This window comes from Balaenoptera ricei, chromosome 9, assembly GCF_028023285.1.
Source record: "Balaenoptera ricei isolate mBalRic1 chromosome 9, mBalRic1.hap2, whole genome shotgun sequence".
Lineage (NCBI taxonomy): Eukaryota > Metazoa > Chordata > Mammalia > Artiodactyla > Balaenopteridae > Balaenoptera > Balaenoptera ricei.
The window spans coordinates 38,167,861-38,188,834 of NC_082647.1; the positions used below are offsets into that span (position 1 = coordinate 38,167,861).

Here is a 20,974-nt window from a genome sequence, read left to right on the forward strand (position 1 = left end):
TCCTCCTTGGTGAAGTCCAGGGTCTTCCTGTCAATGATGGTCCAGCAGTCAGTTGTGATTCTGGTGCTCTCGCAAGAGGGAGTGACAGCACGTCCTTCTACTCCGCCATCTTGGTTAATCGTAATTCTCTCTGTCTTCTTATTTTGCTTAACTTACTGTGTTTGGGGTCTCCTTTTCACAGGCTGCAGGTTCATAGTTCCCGTTGTTTTTGGTGTCTGCCCTCAGTGGGTAAGGTTGGTTCAGTGGGTTGTGTAGGCTTTCTGGTGGAAGGGACTGGTGCCTGTGTTCTGGTGGATGAGGCTGGGTCTTGTCTTTCTGGTGGGCAAGACCGCGTTCGATGATGTGTTTTGGGGTGTCTGTGAACTTATTATGATTTTAGGCAGCCTCTCTGCTAATGGGTGGGGTTGTGTTCCTGTCTTGCTAGTTGTTTGGCATGGGCTGTCCAGCACTGTAGCTTGCTGGTCGTTGAGTGGAGCTGGGTCTTAGCGTTGAGACGGACATCTCTGGGAGACCTTTTGACGATTGATATTATGTGGGGCTGGGAGATCTCTGGTGGTCCAGTGTCCTGAACTCAGCTCTTCCACCTCAGAGACTCAGGCCTGACACCCAGCTGGAGCACCAAGACCCTGTCAGCCACACAGCCAGGTACATGGGGAGTTTCTTGCCTTTTGGGAAGTCTGAGATCTTCTGCCAGCATTCAGTAGGTGTTCTTTAGGAGTTATTCCACATGTAAAAGTATTTTTCATGTGTTTGTGGGGAGGAAAGTGGTCTCCTTGTCTTACTCCTCCGCCATCTGGAAGGTCCTCTCCTAGCCCAGTTTTTAAAGTATGCCCCTCAGGGTTTGATGTTAGCATTTTTTTTTTTCCCCTTAAAATATAATTATCAGGTTTCTTTATTTATATAAAGAATACACACAGTTCTGGGTTTTCTGTATATCTTGAAGAAACCTAAGGGGTTGTTCTAATTATCTTGTTGTTTTACAGGTGATGAAACTGAAACCTATGGTGTTAAAAAGATTTGTCCAAGGTCACAGAGTTTATTAGAAGCCAAACTAGTCCTACATATAATATAGGTCTTCTGATGCCTTCTGATGTCCTATGTTTTTTTCTTTAATCATAAATTGAGTGCTTTAGAGAATTAATGTGTTTGGCTTCTTAAAAGTAAATGAGATTTAAATGAGCACTTCAGAAAGCTTCTCCAAAAAGAATGAAACATAAATAATTACAATCCAGGTCTTAGTTGAGCATTCTTTCCATTTGATCATGCTGCATTCTGCTGATTCTCTGGGCATTTTGTCCATCATCTTGCTAATGTCAGTAGTTTTACAGAATTTCCTAGTTTTTACTATGTTGTACCTTTGCATATTTTGAAAAATTGCTCTATTTTGGTACACTTTTTTTTTTTTTTCTAAATTTTGCCTTTTAACCTTTTTAGTCTTTTTAGTTTCGGTACCAGAAACATTTTACGTTCATTTTTCTACCATTCAAAAATATTTGTCACGATCTTAAACTCACTAACATTTTATAGCTATTTCTCAGGGCATATCTGGGAATTGATTTAAATTTCATCTCTTTAAGGCTGTGTTTCTGAGCTCCTTCCCAGCTGTGTACTCGGAGCTGTTGAAGCTCTTTGATGTCCGGGAAGTGGCCAACTTGGTACAGGACACCCTGGGCAGTCTGCCGACCATCATGCACGTGGATGACGCCCTGCAAGCTGTTAAACTTCAGTGCATCGGAAAAACCGTGGAAAGCCAGCTGTATACCAACCCAGGTAAGGTGCTGGGTCTCTTGGATAAAACAGTGTCTCTAGAAAGCCATTATTTACATTTTGTCATTATAGGTCAGCAGAAGCAATTAAAAAAGGAAACTAAAAACTACTTTCTCAAAAGCATTGTTTATTTGGATGGCAGAATAAGTTTATTAAATAGTCAGATACAAAAGTATGGCTCTTCAAACTTTATTTCTAGAAAGAATGAAAGCTCTAATGATTAAATTATTAATTCTAATCATAACAAGTTGTAGTGTAGGGCATGCTTTTTTCCTTGCTATACATTTTTTTTTTTAACATTCAACAAAATTTAACATTTTTCTTTCAGAGATGCTTACAGGGACCTGCTATGATCTTTGTTTATTTGTCTCTTTTGTCCTTAAAAGTTTTCCATCAATTTGTATTCTGAAACTGGGTGAAAGTTTCAGTGTATTGTCATTTTTTATTTTATCCTAATCGCAAGTGACTAATTACTAAATTGATTTTTGTCATAATATCTATTATTAAATTCCATTGCCTCTTGTTTTCTTCTGGTTTTTTTCTGAAAAAAATAATAAAATACCAGTCTCATTTTAAAGTTTAAGAAGTTTCTGTCATTATCACTGAATCAAAAACTTTTAGAAATTCTTCTGATAATTATGTTTTCACATGAATGCAGATATGTGTGTATAGTACAGTATTTTTGAAATGGTGTTTAAAATATATTTAAGAAAACTTTTTTTACATTATTTTTTTGTAAAACATTTTAAACATACAAACAAGAATAGAGCATAATATGAGTAAATCATTAACAAATCTCAGCAATATCAGATATTTGCTCTAGGTCTTTTAAGAGATTTGTCATTATAGAAATAGTCAGGCCCTCTGGTATATATTCGCTTCCTTCATAGAAGTTTCCACTATCAGAGATTCCATTTCTATTTTCTATGCCTTTATTCTGTAGCTATAAAAACATATTTTTTTAACTTCTTGAAAATTTTTTCATCTTTTAGTCTTTATATGATGGCATTATGTTGAATGTCATTAAGTAGAGTGCTTCTTTTTGACTAATATTACACTTTTATATTTATCCATGCTACTAGATATAGCTGTAGTTCTTTTTTACTTTTGTATAGTATTCCACTGAGTCTATATATATATATATATGTGTGTGTGTGTGTGTCTGTGTGTGTGTGTGTGTGTGTGTGTATATATATATAATGGTTAATTTATTTTTTCTCCTGTTGATAGACTGTTAGTATGTTTCTGATTTTTTTTTCTGAAATAAACAATGCTTCAATCAACATGAAAGAAAGTTCAACCTTCTGATTTTTTCCACATAAAAACACATCCTGGAAAAAAGATGTTTCTCATGGTAGTTTTCAAACTCTATCCCTGAGAGCCCTAGAGGTTCTGCTTCAGTGGTTAGGGCTTCCTCCAGGGTTAAGAAAAGGTGGTGTGAAGTGGAAGGGGTGAAGGTCCAGACCAGGCATCCCAATTTGACTAGACTTTCAATTTTTTTTTACCAAACTGAGAAGAGTTCATTCCCCTCTCAGAAGAATAGATGATTTTTACCATATTTCTCTCTCACTGGCCAGATAATTCTTTGTTAGGTTAAAATCTGATACCAAAAGAGCAACACAGGTAAGGAAAACTGTTTTCAAATATAAGGAAATTATTTGGGGGGATTGTGTTCATTATTTGCCCCTGGGAGATGTGTTCTGTCTGTGGGCTCAGTTTCTTATTGATTACTGATGCTCAGGAGGTGGTAGAGAAATCAGAACTTAGGAGAAACAAAAAGTAGCTGCTACAAGCCAGAAGAAAAGATACCAGCTCTCTGTGGGAGGTGATGAGGTTATTTACTGGGACCAGGATAGAGGGACTCAAGAGACCAAGGACGTGTGGACCCTGTAGGGTCTGTGCTTGTGATCTGGAGGAGAGGCTCAGAGCCAGTGCTGGGATTTAGTGATGGTGACACTGGTGTGGAGGAGGAAGGGGAGGTGGGGGAACCTGTCTCTCATGATATGTGGGACAGTCGCCATGGAGGATAATTATGGGGAAGCATAAACCTTTGGGAAGCAAAGCAGCTCCCGATCAATGGAACACTTAGAAGCATGTGCAGATGCTAGTAAGAGGGTCTGCTTCTGTCAGTGCCCCAGGAAGATAGAATTAGCTTGCTGTTTAGTGACTCACTACTGAGGAAAATAGACCGTCGTCGTCATGTATAAATGGCAGGGCGCATCTGGAAGGAGGCCATCTTCATGGAGAAAAACAGCAGGCATTTCTGAGAGCCTTCCAAGGCTCAAACTACCCTCTGTTTAAATCACATGGGACCCAGCAATAGTGTTAGCAAACCTAGAAAGTATTTCTAGTGACTCTGAAATTCTAAGTCAGAAACTGTGGACTTGGGGGATAGATGGAGCACATCTGTGTTGTCCGGTTGAAAGATGAGATACTGGAGGCAAAGATGTGCAACGCAAATCATTGGCTCCGTAGACCGTGTCAAAGAACTGGGTAGGAGGTCTTGGCTGGTGGTTAAGAGGAGAGAGTGATCCCTACAAGGGCCAATCTCACAAAAATAAGCAGATTCTGTCTAATTGGAAGAAGAGGGACAATATAAAACTGTAACTAAGGGCATGGTGTGGAAGCAGAGAACCATAGTAAGAGAGGCTCTGGTAGAGAACAACAGGTAAAGGGATTAAGTCTAATACATTTTGACCTCTACTTAAAAAAAAAAAAAGTATACATACTTCTTAAAACAAGGAAAGGAGTTTTTAAAGGGAGTTTGGAATTTGGTTGCCCCAGTTTTGTCTTATTTCCCCAAAAATACCTATAACCAAATGACAGAGAATGGGTAAATATTACCTAGGAAGCATAACCAAAAAAAAAGAATAGCATCCCCAAAATATGGTGAAATCAGACTCGTGTTTTACATATAGTTTTGACCTCTTAGTTTCCTATTGATGCTACAACAACTACCACAAACTTAGTGGATTAATGTAACTCAAATTTCTTATGTTACATGTCTGTAGGGCAAAAGTCAAAATGCTTCTCACTGGGCTAAAATCCGGGTGTCAACAGAGTGACATTCCTTTGTATAGTGTCTAGAGGATAATTCGTTTTCTTGCCTTTTACAGCTTCTAGAGGCCACCTGCTTTCCTTGGTTTGTGGCCCACTCCTTCATCTTTAAAGCCAGCAGTTGTAGCGTCTTCACATCTCCCTCTGACTCTCTCTAGCTGCTTTCACTTGTAAGGACCCCTTTGTTTACATGGTGCCCACCTGGATAATCTCCCTATCTCTACATCCTTCATTTAATCATTTCTGCAAAATCTCTTTCATCTAACGTATTCTTTTCACATAACATATTCACAGGTTCTGAGAATTAAGATGTAGATATCTTTGGGGGGCAACCGTTTATTCTGCCTACTACATATGGGTAAAACAAACAGTTCAGAAGCAGTGTGATGGCGTAGAAGGTCAAAAACACTCAGAAGTCTATGAATTTTATTTACTTATTGAAAGTAAAATAAATGGAACACAAAGTGCTGCAGTCATGTGAGTACACACATCTTGGCCAGATGGAAGTTACAAATGACACTTTTCTGATTAAAATTATAAATCTGAATAGGGCAAAAGAAAGTAGGGATAAGTATGTTACAGGGTATCAACTGGCTATGTATTCAGCTGAAGACAAAGTACTTAATTCTTGACTGCCTTAATGACAGTTCCATTTCTCAGAGCATTGTGTATGGCAAAGATAATTGCTACTCTGAGCTGAATTCTGATCAGCAAAGATGAACTGGTTAGTGATAGAGAAGTGAGAAGAATCTGAGAAAGTGACCTCGTTTTCTGGGGGGTTCATATTAGCTAGAAAGAAATGTGGAGCACAATTGGCCCACACTTTAAGAAAATAAAGTTCAAAACGTTTTGGAGAACAAGACTGTAGATGTTACAAGCCCCTAGGAGAGAAAGTTCTGAAAGTTGGCTTTGTACTAGAATCCTATATTAGGGTTCTGCAGAGAAGCAGACCCCATAGTGTATGTTTGTGTGCGTGTGTGTATGTGTGTGTAAGGAGATTTATTATAAGGAATTGCCCCATGTGATTATGGAGGCTGAGAAGTTCCAAAGTCTGCAGTTGGCAAGCTGGAGACTCAAGAAAGCTGATGGTGTAGTTCCAGTCTGAGTCCCAAGGCCTGAAAACCAGGAGAGGTGATTGTATAAATTCCAGTCTAAATCTGAAAGCAGGAGACGATGGACTTCTTAGCTGAATGACAGGCAGAGAGAGTAAACCCCCCCCCTTACTCCACCTTTTCTTGTATTCAGGGCTTCAACGGATTAGATGAGGCCCACCCACATTGGGGAGGACAATCTGCTTTACTTTGTCTACCAAATCACATGTTATTCTCATCCAGAAACACTCACACAGACACACCCAAGATAATGTTTAACCAAACATCTGGGCTCCCATGGCACAGTCAAATTGACATATAAAAGTAACCATCACAAATCCCAAGGAGAATAAAAGTGGAGGAGACACACAGAGGAAGCAGCATGGCTGCAGGATACCTCTAGTTGAGCTTAGATTAGAAATTAATACATACAGAATACAAGGTCAGCACCACAGAAGGGAATGAAAAAAGCGATAGGAAGTTTCAAGCCATCTTGAGTTAAGGGCCAAGGGGCAGCCTCGGGGCTGGAGGCATTCCACAGCCAGGCAGGACTGAATCAACCCCTCTGAGCTGCACCCTCAAGGTGAGAGTCTAGGGCCTCTGGCCAGACCTGAAAGACTTAGCTCAGATTTGGAATTTAAGCAGGTTGTTATTTGATGTCTAAATCATCTGGGGTCCAGTCAGACGTACTTAAGGTATAAAAGTTGAACAACTGACTTTTCCCTTTTTCCCCACAATTCTACTCTTCCTGTTTTCTGAAGGCCAGGAGAAGGTCTCAATGATGTTGGAGAAGACAGCTTTAGCAATGGCAAAAAGAGTAGATTTGAAGTATAGAGGTCGGGGCAGGGAAGTGTGGAGAGCGGGAACAGAGGGATGGTTTGAGCAATGGGAGCGAGAGGGCAGGCGCTGAGTCTTCTCAGACAGCAAGGTCAGGCTCTGGGGGACTGTGGCTTTGCATCAGATTTGCACTGGGCTCCATTGCTTGGCGCTTGAATTGTTCAGCAGAGGTCTGCAGTCATTGCTGAGCTATTTGCTTGCTAAGAAAAAGTCATATACATTTCTGCTTTGGGATAATTGACCAGTTTATCAGGCAAACCTAAGCGCAGATAATAGAGGTGAGCATAAGTGCGCTGAGTGTGTAATGACGAGAAACATGACGGTGCTACTTTCTTTTCCTACAAAATAAAGAATCAGATTTCTTAGGGTAGGGATTTCTTAAGAAAGCAGCCAAAAGTTATTTTTTTTTCCTTTTCACCAGCAACTCCTCGGTCCCTGTTAGCTCTTTTGTGGATTTGATACAAGGCTGCAATGAAAGTAAAGGAGAGAGGGATGAAAGTGGACTATTAGACTATTTTTACAGTTTATTCGGGGAATGAATGCCTCCACCTTCCCATTCCACCTCCCATTTTAGGCCATAATATAAAGGAAGGATGTGTGATGGTTTATCTATTAATTTGACAATTTTAAGAAGGAAATATTACTACAGTTGACTGGTGCCTGGTAGCTTTTATTTCTTAGAACTATAGTTAAAGCATAGTTGAGTATTGACTTCTCTGGCACTGCAAGTGATTAAATTTCTTTCACTTTTGAAAATGCCATTTGCTTAAAGCTTTTCTATTAGCCAGAGTTTGCGCTGTAGTAGATGGGCCTTATAAAGATGAGCAGAGTTGCATGAATAAGGGCTGCTCTTTTTCCCTAGAAGTAGAATGATAATGCAGGACCACTGGAAGAAGTGTAAAGACCTTAGTTTTTTTAATGTAGATTTCGTGTTGGTTAGCCAATATAAAAATAGTTTTGTTTTGTTTTTTTTTGAAAAATCCCCTGAGACCTCAAGAAAGCCTTTGTTAAAATATCCATAGTGTTTTGCCCCCTCTAGTCTCAATTCCTTCTTCCACTCCCTCCTCGCTGCCCTTATCTGTGTTTTCCCCCAGGTCCCCTTGCTCAAAGTGGAAAAACTGAGGAGCGAAGGCCTTTCTGGGTGGCCTCCACCGTCAGGGAGCTCTGAAAGCACTTGCAGAGAGTTTCATAGTTTTCATAGTTGTTCAGTCTCTATTCTTGGCTTTTATTAAAGATTTGCACACATAAAATTTTTAAGGTGTATATATTAGTTAAAACCATGTTAAAGTGCAGGTTCTTAAAGAAGTACTTAGAAAGGGGCTACTTTGGAAAAGAATTTCCACATCTTTCCCTAGAAGAGAAAAAGATAAAATTAGGAGTTTTAGGTAATGCGTCACTCTGAACACAGAACTTAAGATGAAAAATATGCATCACCAAAATCGTAGCCGACCCTAAGTTTTATCTGTGGCGTTTGAAAATGAAGGTAAATGTACATATTTTGGGCTACTCACCATCCAATTTCAACTTTGTTCTCTGACCTTGTTTCTGATCTCCTCAATACTGATTGAATGAGCAAGCACATTTCTGGGGAAAGGGTGAACCCCTATCTTTTCATTTCTTATCTGTCACTCAATCACATAGGCACAGATTTCCAGGGGCGGGGTGGGGAGTGGAGCCGGGGAGTGTGTCTTGTTTCCAGTGCCACAAGCAGCTGCCGTGGTTTGCGTTGAAGTATGGTGTTAGGAATAGCTGCTTTCTCCTGGGCGCCCAGGGCGAGTGCCAGCATGTGGGGTCGCTGCAGACTGGAGTGTGATAATGTGATGTGCAACCTACTTACTTGCCATTTAAGCTGGGTTAAAACACGAACACAGAAATGTCAGGTCCATTTCAGTTGCCTGTCAGATCCAGGAGAACTCATGGTGTAGCTCATTCATTCATTCAACAAATGTTTATTGTGAGCAGACCCCATTCCAGGTATTAGGTTGCAAGTAATGTAGCAAATTACAATACAGTCTGTGTGGCAACACTATCCACCTAGAGACCTCAGAGTCGTTCCTGAAGCCCTCTTCTCCCTTTGCCCGTCGTCTCCACCTACCACCACCACCGCTCTTGGGCCTCCACAGTGTCTCCCACGCCCAGCCATTTCTCCCCGCTCCCACTCCCACTTCTCCATGCAAACTGTCACCTGCTCTGACCTGCCTCAGTGGTTTCTATACTTTTTCCCCATATCTCCTTTCTCCTGTCCATCTGTGTAGCCAGAGTTCCCTTTCAGAAACTCATACCAGATGATGTCACTCCCACCCAGTTCCTTTATTCACATCCCAGTTGTTTTATTCTGTTTTGAGGGCTCACTCCAGGCCTTGCGATCTGGCCCGGCCCACCTGCCTGGTCCCATCTCCGTATTTCTTCACTCTGCTTGGAACCCACTTTCTCCTCTTCCTTTCTGAACCTAGTTGACCCCCATGCACCCTTCAGGGCTCAGTTGAACTCTTCATTTCTCAAGAAATCTCCTATCTGCCTCGCCCACCCCATTATTACTCTCATTCTTTGGCTTTTTACTTCTTGGATAACCTAACACATCTGTAATAACTAAAGAATTGGTGATTTAGTTGTTTAATGTCTGTCTCCTACCCTCATCCCAGAAGGAAAGCCTCAGAGAGCAGGGGCTATATTTATCTTGATGACAGTTCTATCTTAGCTTCCGTAACAGTGCCTGGTACATAATAGTTGCTTGATAAACGTTTCGTGAATACTGTGTACTGGGTCATGGCTAGGGATCAGGATGGAGCAGCGATAGCTATTGAATAAATGATGTGCGTTAAAGAAGGAAAGTCTTATTACAAAAGCAACTTTTGAGCTAAGGTTGAGCATGAATATGACAACAGAACAGTGTTCCGTGCTGGAGTCCCAGACCAGGAGCAGAGCACAGTTGACAAAAGTAAAAAGTACACCTAAGGCCAGACCTCCTTGTGCTGGTAGCCCTGTGGCAGGCATTAAAAGAAATACGAGACTTCTAACCTCACTCCCAAAAGAAATCAAGAAATCACTAAGAGAAGACAGGCGAACACAGATAAAGGCACTTTCCCACTGATGGAAACTTTGCATTCCTTAGGATTTTGCTTTAGGTGTGGGGGGGGGGGTGGATTGAATCCACTGGGTAAGAATCACACAGAGAGATCATCCTTAGCCCTGTAATTTGTTTTCCTCTGTGATCCTGAGTTTGTCTGCATGGCATGTAGCCCCTAAGTCATCTGTGATCCTTTCCATTCTGAATGTCGTCTGTCCTCTGATGTCTGAAGGGCTTGTTTGCAGGTTTTGTTGCTATCTGTAACACTGGCAATTCAATTCCTGGTGGCTTTGATCGCAAAGACCTAACCCAGCTCTGATTGCAGCGTTTCCTGTGCGGCTGGTGCTTCCCTGAAGCCAGCAGCTCTGCTACATGCAAAGCTGTGCCACAGCTTGACCTCTTGCCCACCTGGTTTACCATCTCCCCGTCCTGAGGCTGCCACAGAGCAGCTGCTTAGGTGTCCTTGCTGATGTCCAGCCCACGCTGGGACAGTTTGTGGAGAGTGGCGAGCAACCCTGCATGCCACCACAGGACTCACAGACCTCACTCCCGTGGGGACAGATGACTACAGGGATTGTTGTCTAAAGCTTTGTGGATAGAGGAGGCAAAGATGATGACTTTCCTTGAAATTAACCGCAAGGAGGAAATTCATCAGCATTTTTTAGCTGCTTCTCCTCCTTCCTAGCCCCACACCCACTGGAAATTGCTATCAGGAGCTGGCTTTATCCACTCAAGTGTGTACAGGCAAAACAAAAAGTGAGATGCAATGCAGTGAGCTTTATATGAGATACATAATATGAGTGTTTTGACCCTTTCAAGGATACTGTTTTTAAATGTTTAGGAAGTCAGTATTTGTTCAACTATGGGTTTTCTTTTTTCTTTTTTTAATTAATTAATTAATTAATTTTTTTTTTTTTTGGCTGCGTTGGTTCTTCGTTGCTGCGCCCGGGCTTTCTCTAGTTGCAGCGAGCCGGGGCTACTCTTCAATGTGGTGTGCTGGCTTCTCACTGTGGTGGCTTCTCTTGTTGTGGAGCACAGGCTCTAGGAACGCGGGCTCAGTAGTTGTGGCTCGCGGGCTCTAGAGCACAGGCTCAGTAGTTGTGGCGCATGGGCTTAGTCGCTCCGTGGCATGTGGGATCTTCCCAGACCAGGGCTCGAACCCGTGTCCCCTGCATTGGCAGGCGGATTCTCAACCACTGCGCCACCAGGGAAGTCCCTTCTTTTTCCTTTGAGCCTTCTTGACGAATCCAGGTATTTTCTTTTAAAGGTAAGAATTAGCATTTTAGCCAGTCAGCTTGTTTGGCATTTACCCACCCATTCTATCCTGTGCATTGGCTGATATTGCCCTAGTAATGGAGAAGAAGCAAATCTACACACCACACATGAATTATTTGTCTACCTTACTTACTTTTTTGGCAGTAGAGATTTTCTTAACAGTTGGCTGCAAATTGAATTTTTAGAAATCAAATCCCACTGGCTGCAAGAACATATCAGATAAGCTTTATCTTCCTTTTTAATTAAACATCACTAGACAGTGACTCCTGTCATTTAAGCTTTCAGTTTCCTTTTCTTGGTTCTTTTTCTCAAGTAATTGATTTGTAAATAAGTATTTAAGTTCCCCGGTCACGCTTCCTGTTGAAAGGAAGCCTGCAATGAATTATTTTACAAGTTTGTGTTTTAATACTCTGTGTTCGTTTTTTTAAAGTGAAGTGTGCCTGTGCCTTATGTGGTTTGTTTGGATGGTGAACCTAAGGCCACACCTCCTTGTGTTGGTAGCCTGGTGGCAGGTGTTAAAAGAAATATGAGACTTCTAACCTCACTCCTAAAAGAAATAAAGAAGACAGTAAGAGAAGTCAGGCAAATGCTGATGAAGGCACTTTCCAAATCGTGAATAATTTGTTTGCATTTCTTATGATTTTCATTAGGATACAGGGTCACATACTTTTTCACCTATGGATATACCTTATTTTATTGGCTAGGAATCCAGTGCATTGTTAAACTGAGTAGGTGAAATTGGCCATCCTTGCCTTATTTTTGATCTTAAGGAGAAAGCATTCATTCAATCTTCTACTATTATTATGTTAGCTAATGGTAGGCATTTCATTAATGCCCTTTATCAATTTGAGAAAATTACCTTCTATTCTTATCTTCCTGACAGCTTTAATCATTAATGGATGCTGAATTTTGCACATTTTTCCTACATCTACTGCTAATATGGTGAATTATATTGATTGATTGACTTTCAAATGTTAAATCAATTTGCATTCCCAGGATAAATCCTATTTAATCATTGTGTGTGTATGTGTGTGTGTGAGTGTGTGTGTGATGTTAAAATTTTATAAGGATTTTTGCATCTATGTTGATGAGAAATATCAAATCTGTAGTTTTGTCTTGTAATGTCTTTGGCTAATTTCGGTATAGATAGTGCTGGCCTCATAAAATGAGTTAGTTGTATTCCCTGTTTATTCTATTTTCTGGGAGGATTTGTGTAGACTTGATACGCTTTCTTCCAATAAGTGCTTCATAGAGTTCATAGAAGCCACCTGAGTCTAGAATTCTCCTTGCAGGCTCTTAACAGCAAGTTCAGTTTCTTTAATAGGTATAGAGTTATTTAGATTATCCACTTTTCCTTGAATGAGTGAAGTGGAATTATAATTTATGCAAACGCTTTATAAGACACATGGTTTTTTATAAACCAAAATTAATCCATTTGAATTGTTGCACAGATGACATCTTTTAGAAAGTCAAGCAGAGCAGGACAGGGGCTGGGGCATTTGTAAGTACACATCCCGTAAATTATATGCCCATTATGGGCCCCCGGTAGGCACTAATTTTGTGCTCATGACATCATGTTGAAAAATAAACCTTCAGGACAGTAAACGTATTCACTGTTACTTTTTCAAAAGATTGAAATATATACTGCATAAGTCAATTTTTAGATTACTATCGCCTTACTATTTCAAATACTAATGCCAAGTTAGAGATCGAGATAAGACTTCCATTTAAGGGAGGATTGACACATGTGTCCATTTTTCGCAGACTGACTCACTGAAACTTATTTGTAGCCCCCGAATCAGTACTGTGGCACTTTTATGTTCATTCATGGGCACGCGCAGAGTGGTGAGCACTTGAGTTCCGGGATGCGCACATTCCCAGCTGAGGTCGAGCAAGGCGATGCTCTGCTTCCATTTCCACTCACGTGGGGATGAGCAGAGGGCAGAGGCGGCAGAGGGCAGGAAGCTCCAGCTCCGGGGCCAGTTTAATTACCAACTCTTATCCCTGTTAGTGGGGCTCCCTCAGGCAGGTCGCTTCACACTTGTGAACCTCGTTTTCTCTTTTGTAAAATAAAGAAAATAGAATCTACCTTGATGAGTTGATTTTAGGATTTCAGATTGTAATCTCTGTGAGGTATGCACAAGTACCTATATATTTCCCCTAGGAGAAATGATTCCCTTTTTGCCATTTCACTGTTCCCAGTGACTTTTTAGGAATGAACTACCATGCATAAGAGGAAATCAACTCTATTTATCTTTCTTCCCTGATAAAAGTATATGAATATGAGCTTTAGATGTTAAACAAACCTTGCTTTTAAGATAAACCTCATCTGGTCCTGAAGTAATACTTATTTTATATATTGCTGGCATTGATTTGCTAAACTTTTGAATTGTGGTTTTGTATCTATGGTCAGTAAAGGAATTTTTAAAAAATATGGAATCTCACAAGTTTAGGAGAGTGGGAGAGGAGATAACAACACATAAGAGATATCAACAGTTTTTACAAAGTCTGACAGCAGACAAGAGAAGGCTGAAACACAGACAGGTTTATGGGGTTGGGGCAGAACCAAGAAACAAACTAGTTTAATACCACAGAATTGCAGAAAACTCAGGATGGTATCAGAAAGGATCAGGAATTGAAAATATGAGGTATCTCTGAAGATTAAGGGTGCTAGAAATTTTTAAAATCTTTAGAAGGAATATTTAGTATCCCACTCCACCCTACCTCAATCCCTCCTCTATTTTAGCAAAAAATGGAAAGTTTACTCTCTAGAGTAAGCGAATGAGACATGCCTGGATTCAGAAGAATCAGACAATGCTAAATTTGGGGGATGAGGCTCCACACTGTAAACAGGGCCTCAGTAAGCAGATTAAACAGAGGGACCCCTACCAGCCACTTCCCCACCAGCCACTTACTGTATTGATTCCACATTACCCAGAAAATGATGGGTTCATGCTCCCCAGAGAGGAGATTAGCAGATTTCTCTCTGGAGAAACTGACCAGCCCAAGAGCAGACATCTCAGATTCTGAAATGTGGAGGTCCCCTGATGAAACATCTGCATGTCTCTCCTCCCTGTGGTGAAGCCTCATCAGCCCACAAGCTTACCTAGGCACACAGGTATTTTTTTTTTCCCAGTTAGCATTTCAGTACCTCACTTGAAAAGATGAATGGACAATAAAAGATCACCAAATACTGGAGAAAAACCTCTAATGTGAAAGGCAGAGGCCAAAAGGAAGAAACAAACAAACAGAAAGAACTTGAAAGACAAAGATAATTAAGGGAGAAAAAAAATCAAAAAGTTGTCTCTGATTTCCCCAGAGAGAGAAGATAGTGTATCCATGAAACAAGAATGGGAAGCTATAAAGAGATCATTCAGAGAAATAAAGACGAATGGCTGCATAATGAAAATGCAACACCTCTTGTTTGAAAATTATTAAGAATTTCATGATGGCTGCAGCAGAGCATTACACCAAGTGTCGACTGAAACAAAACAAAACAAAACAAAACAAAAACGCACAACCCCAGAGCTGTGAGTTAAGTTTTATTTGGGGCAAAAATGAGGACCATAGCCCAGGAGATAGCCTCCCAGATAGCTCTGAGGAACTGCTCTGAAGGTAGCAGGGGAGGTCAGTATATATGTGATTTTGGTGGGCGAAGGGGGATATGTGTAGTCAAGCACACATTTTGGCAGAAGGTGGCTTCTCGTCATGAAGCAGATGTCTCTGTTAATGATTTTAGTGCTTTTCTAGATACGAGAAGATGTAGGAAATTGGGCTCCTAAAATCTTCTGAAAAATATCTAACTCTCTGAAGGCCTGTTCTGCCAGTTTTTCCCAGACCACAGAATGCTTCATTCCTGATCTCCACCCTGAACTCCTTTCAGGGTGTGTTGAAGATCAGTGACTGCAGTAGCTAGTGACTTCATCCTTGTAGAGGCAGATGGCGAGAAGCAATTTTTCGTCCACACAAGCGTGGGGCCTTTGTGGGCACAGGGATCTGTGTGACTGCACAGGTTGTACGGCCACAACACTGGACTTGGAAATGAGAAGGACTCTTGGAGATTAAATATATGATAGTGTAAATAAGAAAATTGAATAGAGGGGTTGGAAGGTAAAGTAAGGAAATTGCCCATAATTTTAGACAAAAGATGAAAAACTATTCAAGAAAAGTAGAAGGCAGCTGAAGAGATTCATGACGTGAATGTAGTCAGAGTTCCAGACAGAGGACAGAAGAAATAGTGGGAAGGAAATAATCCTAGAAATAATTCAAGGCAAGTTCCCAGCACTGAAGGACATGGGTTTATAGATTTAAAGAGTCAAGGCAAGTCATATAGTCATGAAATTTTGAATTACCAAGAATAATTTCCTGAAAGCTTTCAGAGAGAGAAAAACAAAAATACAACAACAAAAATCTGATCTTGGACAAAGGGTTGGAAATCAGGGTAACAGCAAACGCAAAGTGTTAATTTAGCCAGAAATTATATACAACTCTTTTGAGAGGCTGGGGAGAAGAAAAGGGGGTGAAAAAACTAAATTCTCATCTACCATAGTAGGAAGTCAGTAGATGATCCATCTCGATGAAAAATCTGGAAATAGCAAGAGAAGCATGCCATTTAGGTATTGGGAAGTAAAAAAACCAAAAAAACAAAAAAACACCTATTTCAATAAAAGAGTCAAAGGTCTCGCAAGTGCAGGAATCATGGGTTGGGGAAGAGACTACTGTTTTTCAATATCAACCTTGTAGAACTAGTACCTTTATAACTACATGTATTAATAATTTAGCAATTAAAATTAGATTAAAGAGTAGATAAGGATTTGCACGAGGTTTGCACGGGACTCTTCCATGCGAAACTAATGCTTCTTCTCCCTCCAGATTCCCGGTACATTCTCTTACCTGTCGTGTTACATCACCTCCACATGCACTTGCAAGAACAGAAGGACCTGATCATGTGCGCTCGGATCCTTAGCAACGTATTTTGTCTCATCAAGAAAAATAGCTCAGTAAGTAAATACAGGTTATAAGGTGTAGTTCCCATCAAATGGCTTCTGGAAATAAAATTTTAAAAGTCTTCAGATAAGCCACACCAAAGAGTCATCCTTTGAGACTCTCACTTTTATTTCCAGCTGCGTTGGACTTTTTACTTTTCTTCTAAAGGAATTTTTTTTTAACCTTGTGGGATCGCTGTAACCCCAAATAACCTGGGTTTCCTAAACTTGTATTTCAAGAAAGAACTGAATACCCAATGAGAAAAATTAGAAATCTCAAAGCCTCCCACATGTGTCTTTAATCTTGATGAATGCTCTGTGGCGAGAATAAATTATTGCTTGCAAAGACTGCCTGTTTGGGCCCATTATGTGAAAGATTGCATGATGATGGTCCAAGCTTGGCTGTGGGCCTTGGGCCCAGCCCCGTGGAGATAGAGAAAGCAAGGGAGAACCTCAGGAGGCTGGGGGTATCTTGCACCACAACCGTTACTCACCCGACAGTAATCACTCAATTGTTATGACAGTAGTCACTCAATTGTTATGGCTTTAGGAAATTCCTGTCATGTTCCTGACTCTGGAGGCAATACGATTGCATTAGACAATGCAATGTCAATAGAGAAAAACCCCATGCTTGCTTATAAATGGGGGCAACTTGGAGTATGCATGTTCATGGCTCAGGGGTCTGACGTGAAGTCAACATATGAAGTATGCCCTATTCAGTTCTGTCAATCTGCATCTGTTCACTGAGCAGCCTCATCTGTAACAACCTTTGCAAAGCAGGGTTTGGCAGTGAGTGCTAATATTCGTTTCTCTGTCTCCCTTTTACTGCTATGCGACAGTTTCCCCATTTTTGTTCCTCTGACTTACGATCACCTTCTGAAGAGCTCAGCAGTCAGCTGGCATGGGCTTCCAGTGGAAGTGGTGGAGATAGGGCCCCAGTGCTGTGGGAACAGAGTTGGCCCTTGAAAGAAAAAGGCCAGAAGCTCTGTGTCTAAAAGTGTAGTACGATAGCATAGGGAACTCTACTTAATACACTGTGGTGAACTAAATGGGAAGGAAATCTAAAAAAGAGGGGATATATGTATATGTATAACTGATTCATTTTGCTATACAGTAGAAACTAATACAACATTGTAAAGCAACTATACTCCAATAAAAATTAATTGAGGGCTTCCCTGGTGGCGCAGTGGTTGAGAATCTGCCTGCCAATGCAGGGGACACGGGTTCGAGCCCTGGTCTGGGAAGATCCCACATGCCGCGGAGCAACTGGGCCCGTGAGCCACAATTAGTGAGCCTGCGCGTCTGGAGCCTGTGCTTCGCAACAAGAGAGGCCGCCGTAGTGAGAGAACCGCACAACGCCATGAAGAGTGGCCCCCGCTTGCCACAACTAGAGAAAGCCCTCGCACAGAAACGAAGACCCAACACAGCCATAAATAAAATAAATAAATTAAAAAATTTGAAAAAAGAAAAAAAAAATTAATTGAAAAAAATAAATAAAAGTGTAGTATGAGACACCTGCATGGGAAGGACCATTGCTTTTTACACACCCAATTGAATAAAGCATAGCTATGCTGGGCCTAGTTAGAATGTTTTTGCTGACTCTAATTGCTGAGAGTTAAAAGTAAGTTCAAAATTTCACTGCAGAAAACTGAAAACATCAGGTGATAGTAGAGGTGATTTTTTTTTTTTTTTTCTCCCATTTCAGTGTTAAAGTTGCAGTCAATTTTTTTACTTATCTGATAAGGAATTCAGAGCAGAAACTCTGCTCTGGGGGAAAATCCTTAGTAGTTTTTCTTACAAGTATAAGAAAGTTTATCATAAAATCCTAGCCAAAAAGCTCTTTTAAACTCACACTTTCTAAGAGTTTTCTTTGCAAAGGCAATCTCCTTGGTACACAAAGTATTTGTAATCATAGTGCTTCGTCTGGTGCAGGTATAATAACTCAAATCCGCTACATAGAGTCAGTGCAGAGCAATTTGCGTTTCTCTCTCAAGTCCCGGGGGCTTAGATAGTACTAATTTTGCTTTGGGGAAGCAGTCCCACCATGACCAATGACATTATGTCCAGTCTGTAACTAACAGTATTCACCCAGACTGAATGCTGTTTGCTAACCTTTACATGTAGGGATTTTAAAAAATCATTTTTATAGAAATAGTCATTTGCACTTAAAATAGAGTTTTGGAAAATGACCTGTGCAATTCCAGTGATGAGAAGAGTAAATGTAAGCACAAACTGAAATCAAAAAATTATAGACTCTTAAAACCAAGAGGGACGTTTAGTGAACAATCAGGCCCAGAAAGGCAAACTGACTTGCACAGGGGCACACACCATGTTAGTGACATAGCTGGTGTTCTGAATTAGTCTGGGGTCCTTTCCAGAACATCACCCCATCATTTTACTTGTATCTCAGGTACCTACTGCACAGTGGAGTTGCGTGCTCTTGGATAAGCTGTTAACATCTCCATGCTCTTTGTTCTCTATAAACGAAGGTCATTCACTTAGGTGAGTTAGGTGAGGTCCAGGTCTGTCAAGCTCTCAAGTTCTCTGACTCTTTGATTCTATATTTGGAAATGTGCTTTTTCCCCTTTTCCAGTAAAGAGAGATTAATGTATACCTTAAGCCACCATTTCCTGAACACATTATTTTTTTTCTTAAGGAAAAGTCTGTGCTGGAGGAAATAGACGTGATAGTGGCCAGCCTGCTGGACATTCTGCTGAGGACCATATTGGAGATCACCAGTCGACCGCAGCCGTCCAGCTCCACCATGCGTCTCCAGTTCCAGGATGTCACGGTAAGGCCATAAAGCAAATGGCACACCAAACAGCATAGTTGTGCTTGTCAAAGCCTCAGTTGCTTTGAGGGTGGGTTGCTGTAAGAATCTGGGGAATCTGGCCTTGGGAGGTTGATCTATGTTCATTTCAAATGTATATGAGTTTACCTTGATTTTACCAGGGGATGAGAGTAAGATGCATGTTTGTTAAAAGATCTTGGATTAAGATATTTTTAATTACAGAAAGGCCAGATTGGCCCAGTTTATTTTCACTTTGCCCAATTTAAGTTAACCTGGTTCTAAATCCCCAGTCTTCTTGATAACTTTTCATTCTTTTTTTTCATCCATCGAATTGCTTGGGGAAGTGAGAATAGTGAAATAGAGAAATAGCAGCTGGGGGTCCTGAATTCTGATTCTGATTTTCTCACTATGACTAGTAAGAATCTTAATTTGGGGTGGGGTGAGGGGGGCTCAGTTTCCTCAGCTATGAATTGAGAAAGTTTGACTTGGTAACTTCTAAGATGTCTTCAAGCTCCACTATTATGAATCTAATATAACATGATTTATAAGAAATATTAAGACATAATTTATGTGATAGTTTGTGTATATATTTATACGTGTGTGTGGAGAGCGAGAGAGAGATATACGTAGATGGATGGATTGGTACATAAATTGATTTCTATTTAAAACTCACGTTCAATTGAACAAACATTTTTTTTTTTTTAGGTCTGATTAAGAACATTCTTCCAAATACCATTTGCAAAAATGGCAGTAGATGCTATAGTTTTCACACATAGATTATTTACAAAAATGTCAGCCTTTTACCATTATTTTTACAAATTGTGCATTAAGCAGAATTGTGCAGAACCCCTGTCTTAAGAATGTTTGCCTAGCCCCTGATGAAAATAATTTTTGTTTTTACTTAAAAAAATAAAAAGTCCACCCTGGCTCTCCTGCCAAAGTTGAATGTTTAAGGATGGCCATCTTGCATTGAATTTTATTTTCTCTGCTTTCAGAGCTAAGATTTACCTGATTCCTCCTGCCAAGCCCTGGGTTTGGGAAGTAAAGTTAAACTCTTTCTTTTAACAAACTAAGGTTAAAGAGAGTATGAAAAACTTCCTAATATGTGTAATAGCTGTACTGCCTCATTAAAAGAAAAGAACAAGCAGTTAATTTCTCATGGTCTGATGGAATTTCATGTGTAAAATGCTACCTACCTCATAGGGTTGACTTTGTGTATTTAGCAATTATTTGGTTCATAGTAAATGCTCAAAACGTCGTTTTTTTTCCTGAAAACCGCTGGAGTTCGTTATGGGTTTGAAAGTTTGGGGGGTTTTGTTTTGAATTTTTTTGTTCTGTCTTTTCATGTTTTTCTGAACTTTTTATTTTGCAATAATTGTAGAGTCACATGCAGTTGTGAAAAATAACAGATATTCCATGTGCCTTTTCTCCAGTCTCCCCAATGGTAACCTCTTATCAAACTACAGAACAGTATCACAACTAGGCTATTGACATTAATGCAATCAAGATGCAGAATATTTCCATCACCCCAAGAATCCCCCATCTTGCCCTTTTACAGCCAAACTCACTTCCCTCCCATCTTCACCTCCTTCTTAAGCCTGGCAACCACAAAATCTATTCTCCATTTCTATAATTTTGTCATTTTAAGAATGTTGTATTTGAGTCACTTCACTGTACAGCAGAGAGTGGCACAACAATGTAAATCAACTCTGCTTCAATTAAAAAAATTAATTTAAAAAAAATGTTGTACAAATAGAATCATACAGTATATAACCTTTTGTGATTGGCTTTTTTTTTTTTTTTTTAACTCAGCATAATCCTCTAGAGATTCATCCAGGTCATTGTGTGTGTGTGTGTATATATATAATTTGTTCCTTTTTCTTAGCCAGTAGTTTTCATGGTATGGATGTACCACAGTGTGTTTAACTATCCCCATTGAAGGCCATCTTGGTTGTTTCCAGAATTTGGCTGTTACTAACAAAGCTACTATAAACATTTGTGTGCAAGTTTTTATCTAAGCATAAATCTTCATTTCTCCAGGATAAATACTCCCAAGAGTATGACTGCTGAATTGTATGGTTGTTGCATATTTAGTTTTGTAATA

General features: G+C 40.2%; 1 protein-coding gene across 3 annotated transcripts in view; it reads left to right on the forward strand.

Annotated features, from left to right (window-relative positions):
• The window catches only part of DOCK4 (dedicator of cytokinesis 4), a 492,329-nt gene that overhangs the window by 359,902 nt on the left and 111,453 nt on the right, over positions 1 to 20,974 (forward strand). For all 3 annotated transcript variants that reach the window (XR_009505001.1, XM_059933591.1, XM_059933592.1), the window contains exons 23-25: positions 1,578 to 1,770; positions 15,967 to 16,094; positions 18,736 to 18,870. Coding sequence is in view for 2 of the 3 variants with exons in the window: in XM_059933591.1 (XP_059789574.1) it covers positions 1,578 to 1,770; positions 15,967 to 16,094; positions 18,736 to 18,870 (456 nt within the window). In the remaining variant the exon portion in view is untranslated. The remainder of the gene's footprint in view (positions 1 to 1,577; positions 1,771 to 15,966; positions 16,095 to 18,735; positions 18,871 to 20,974) is intronic.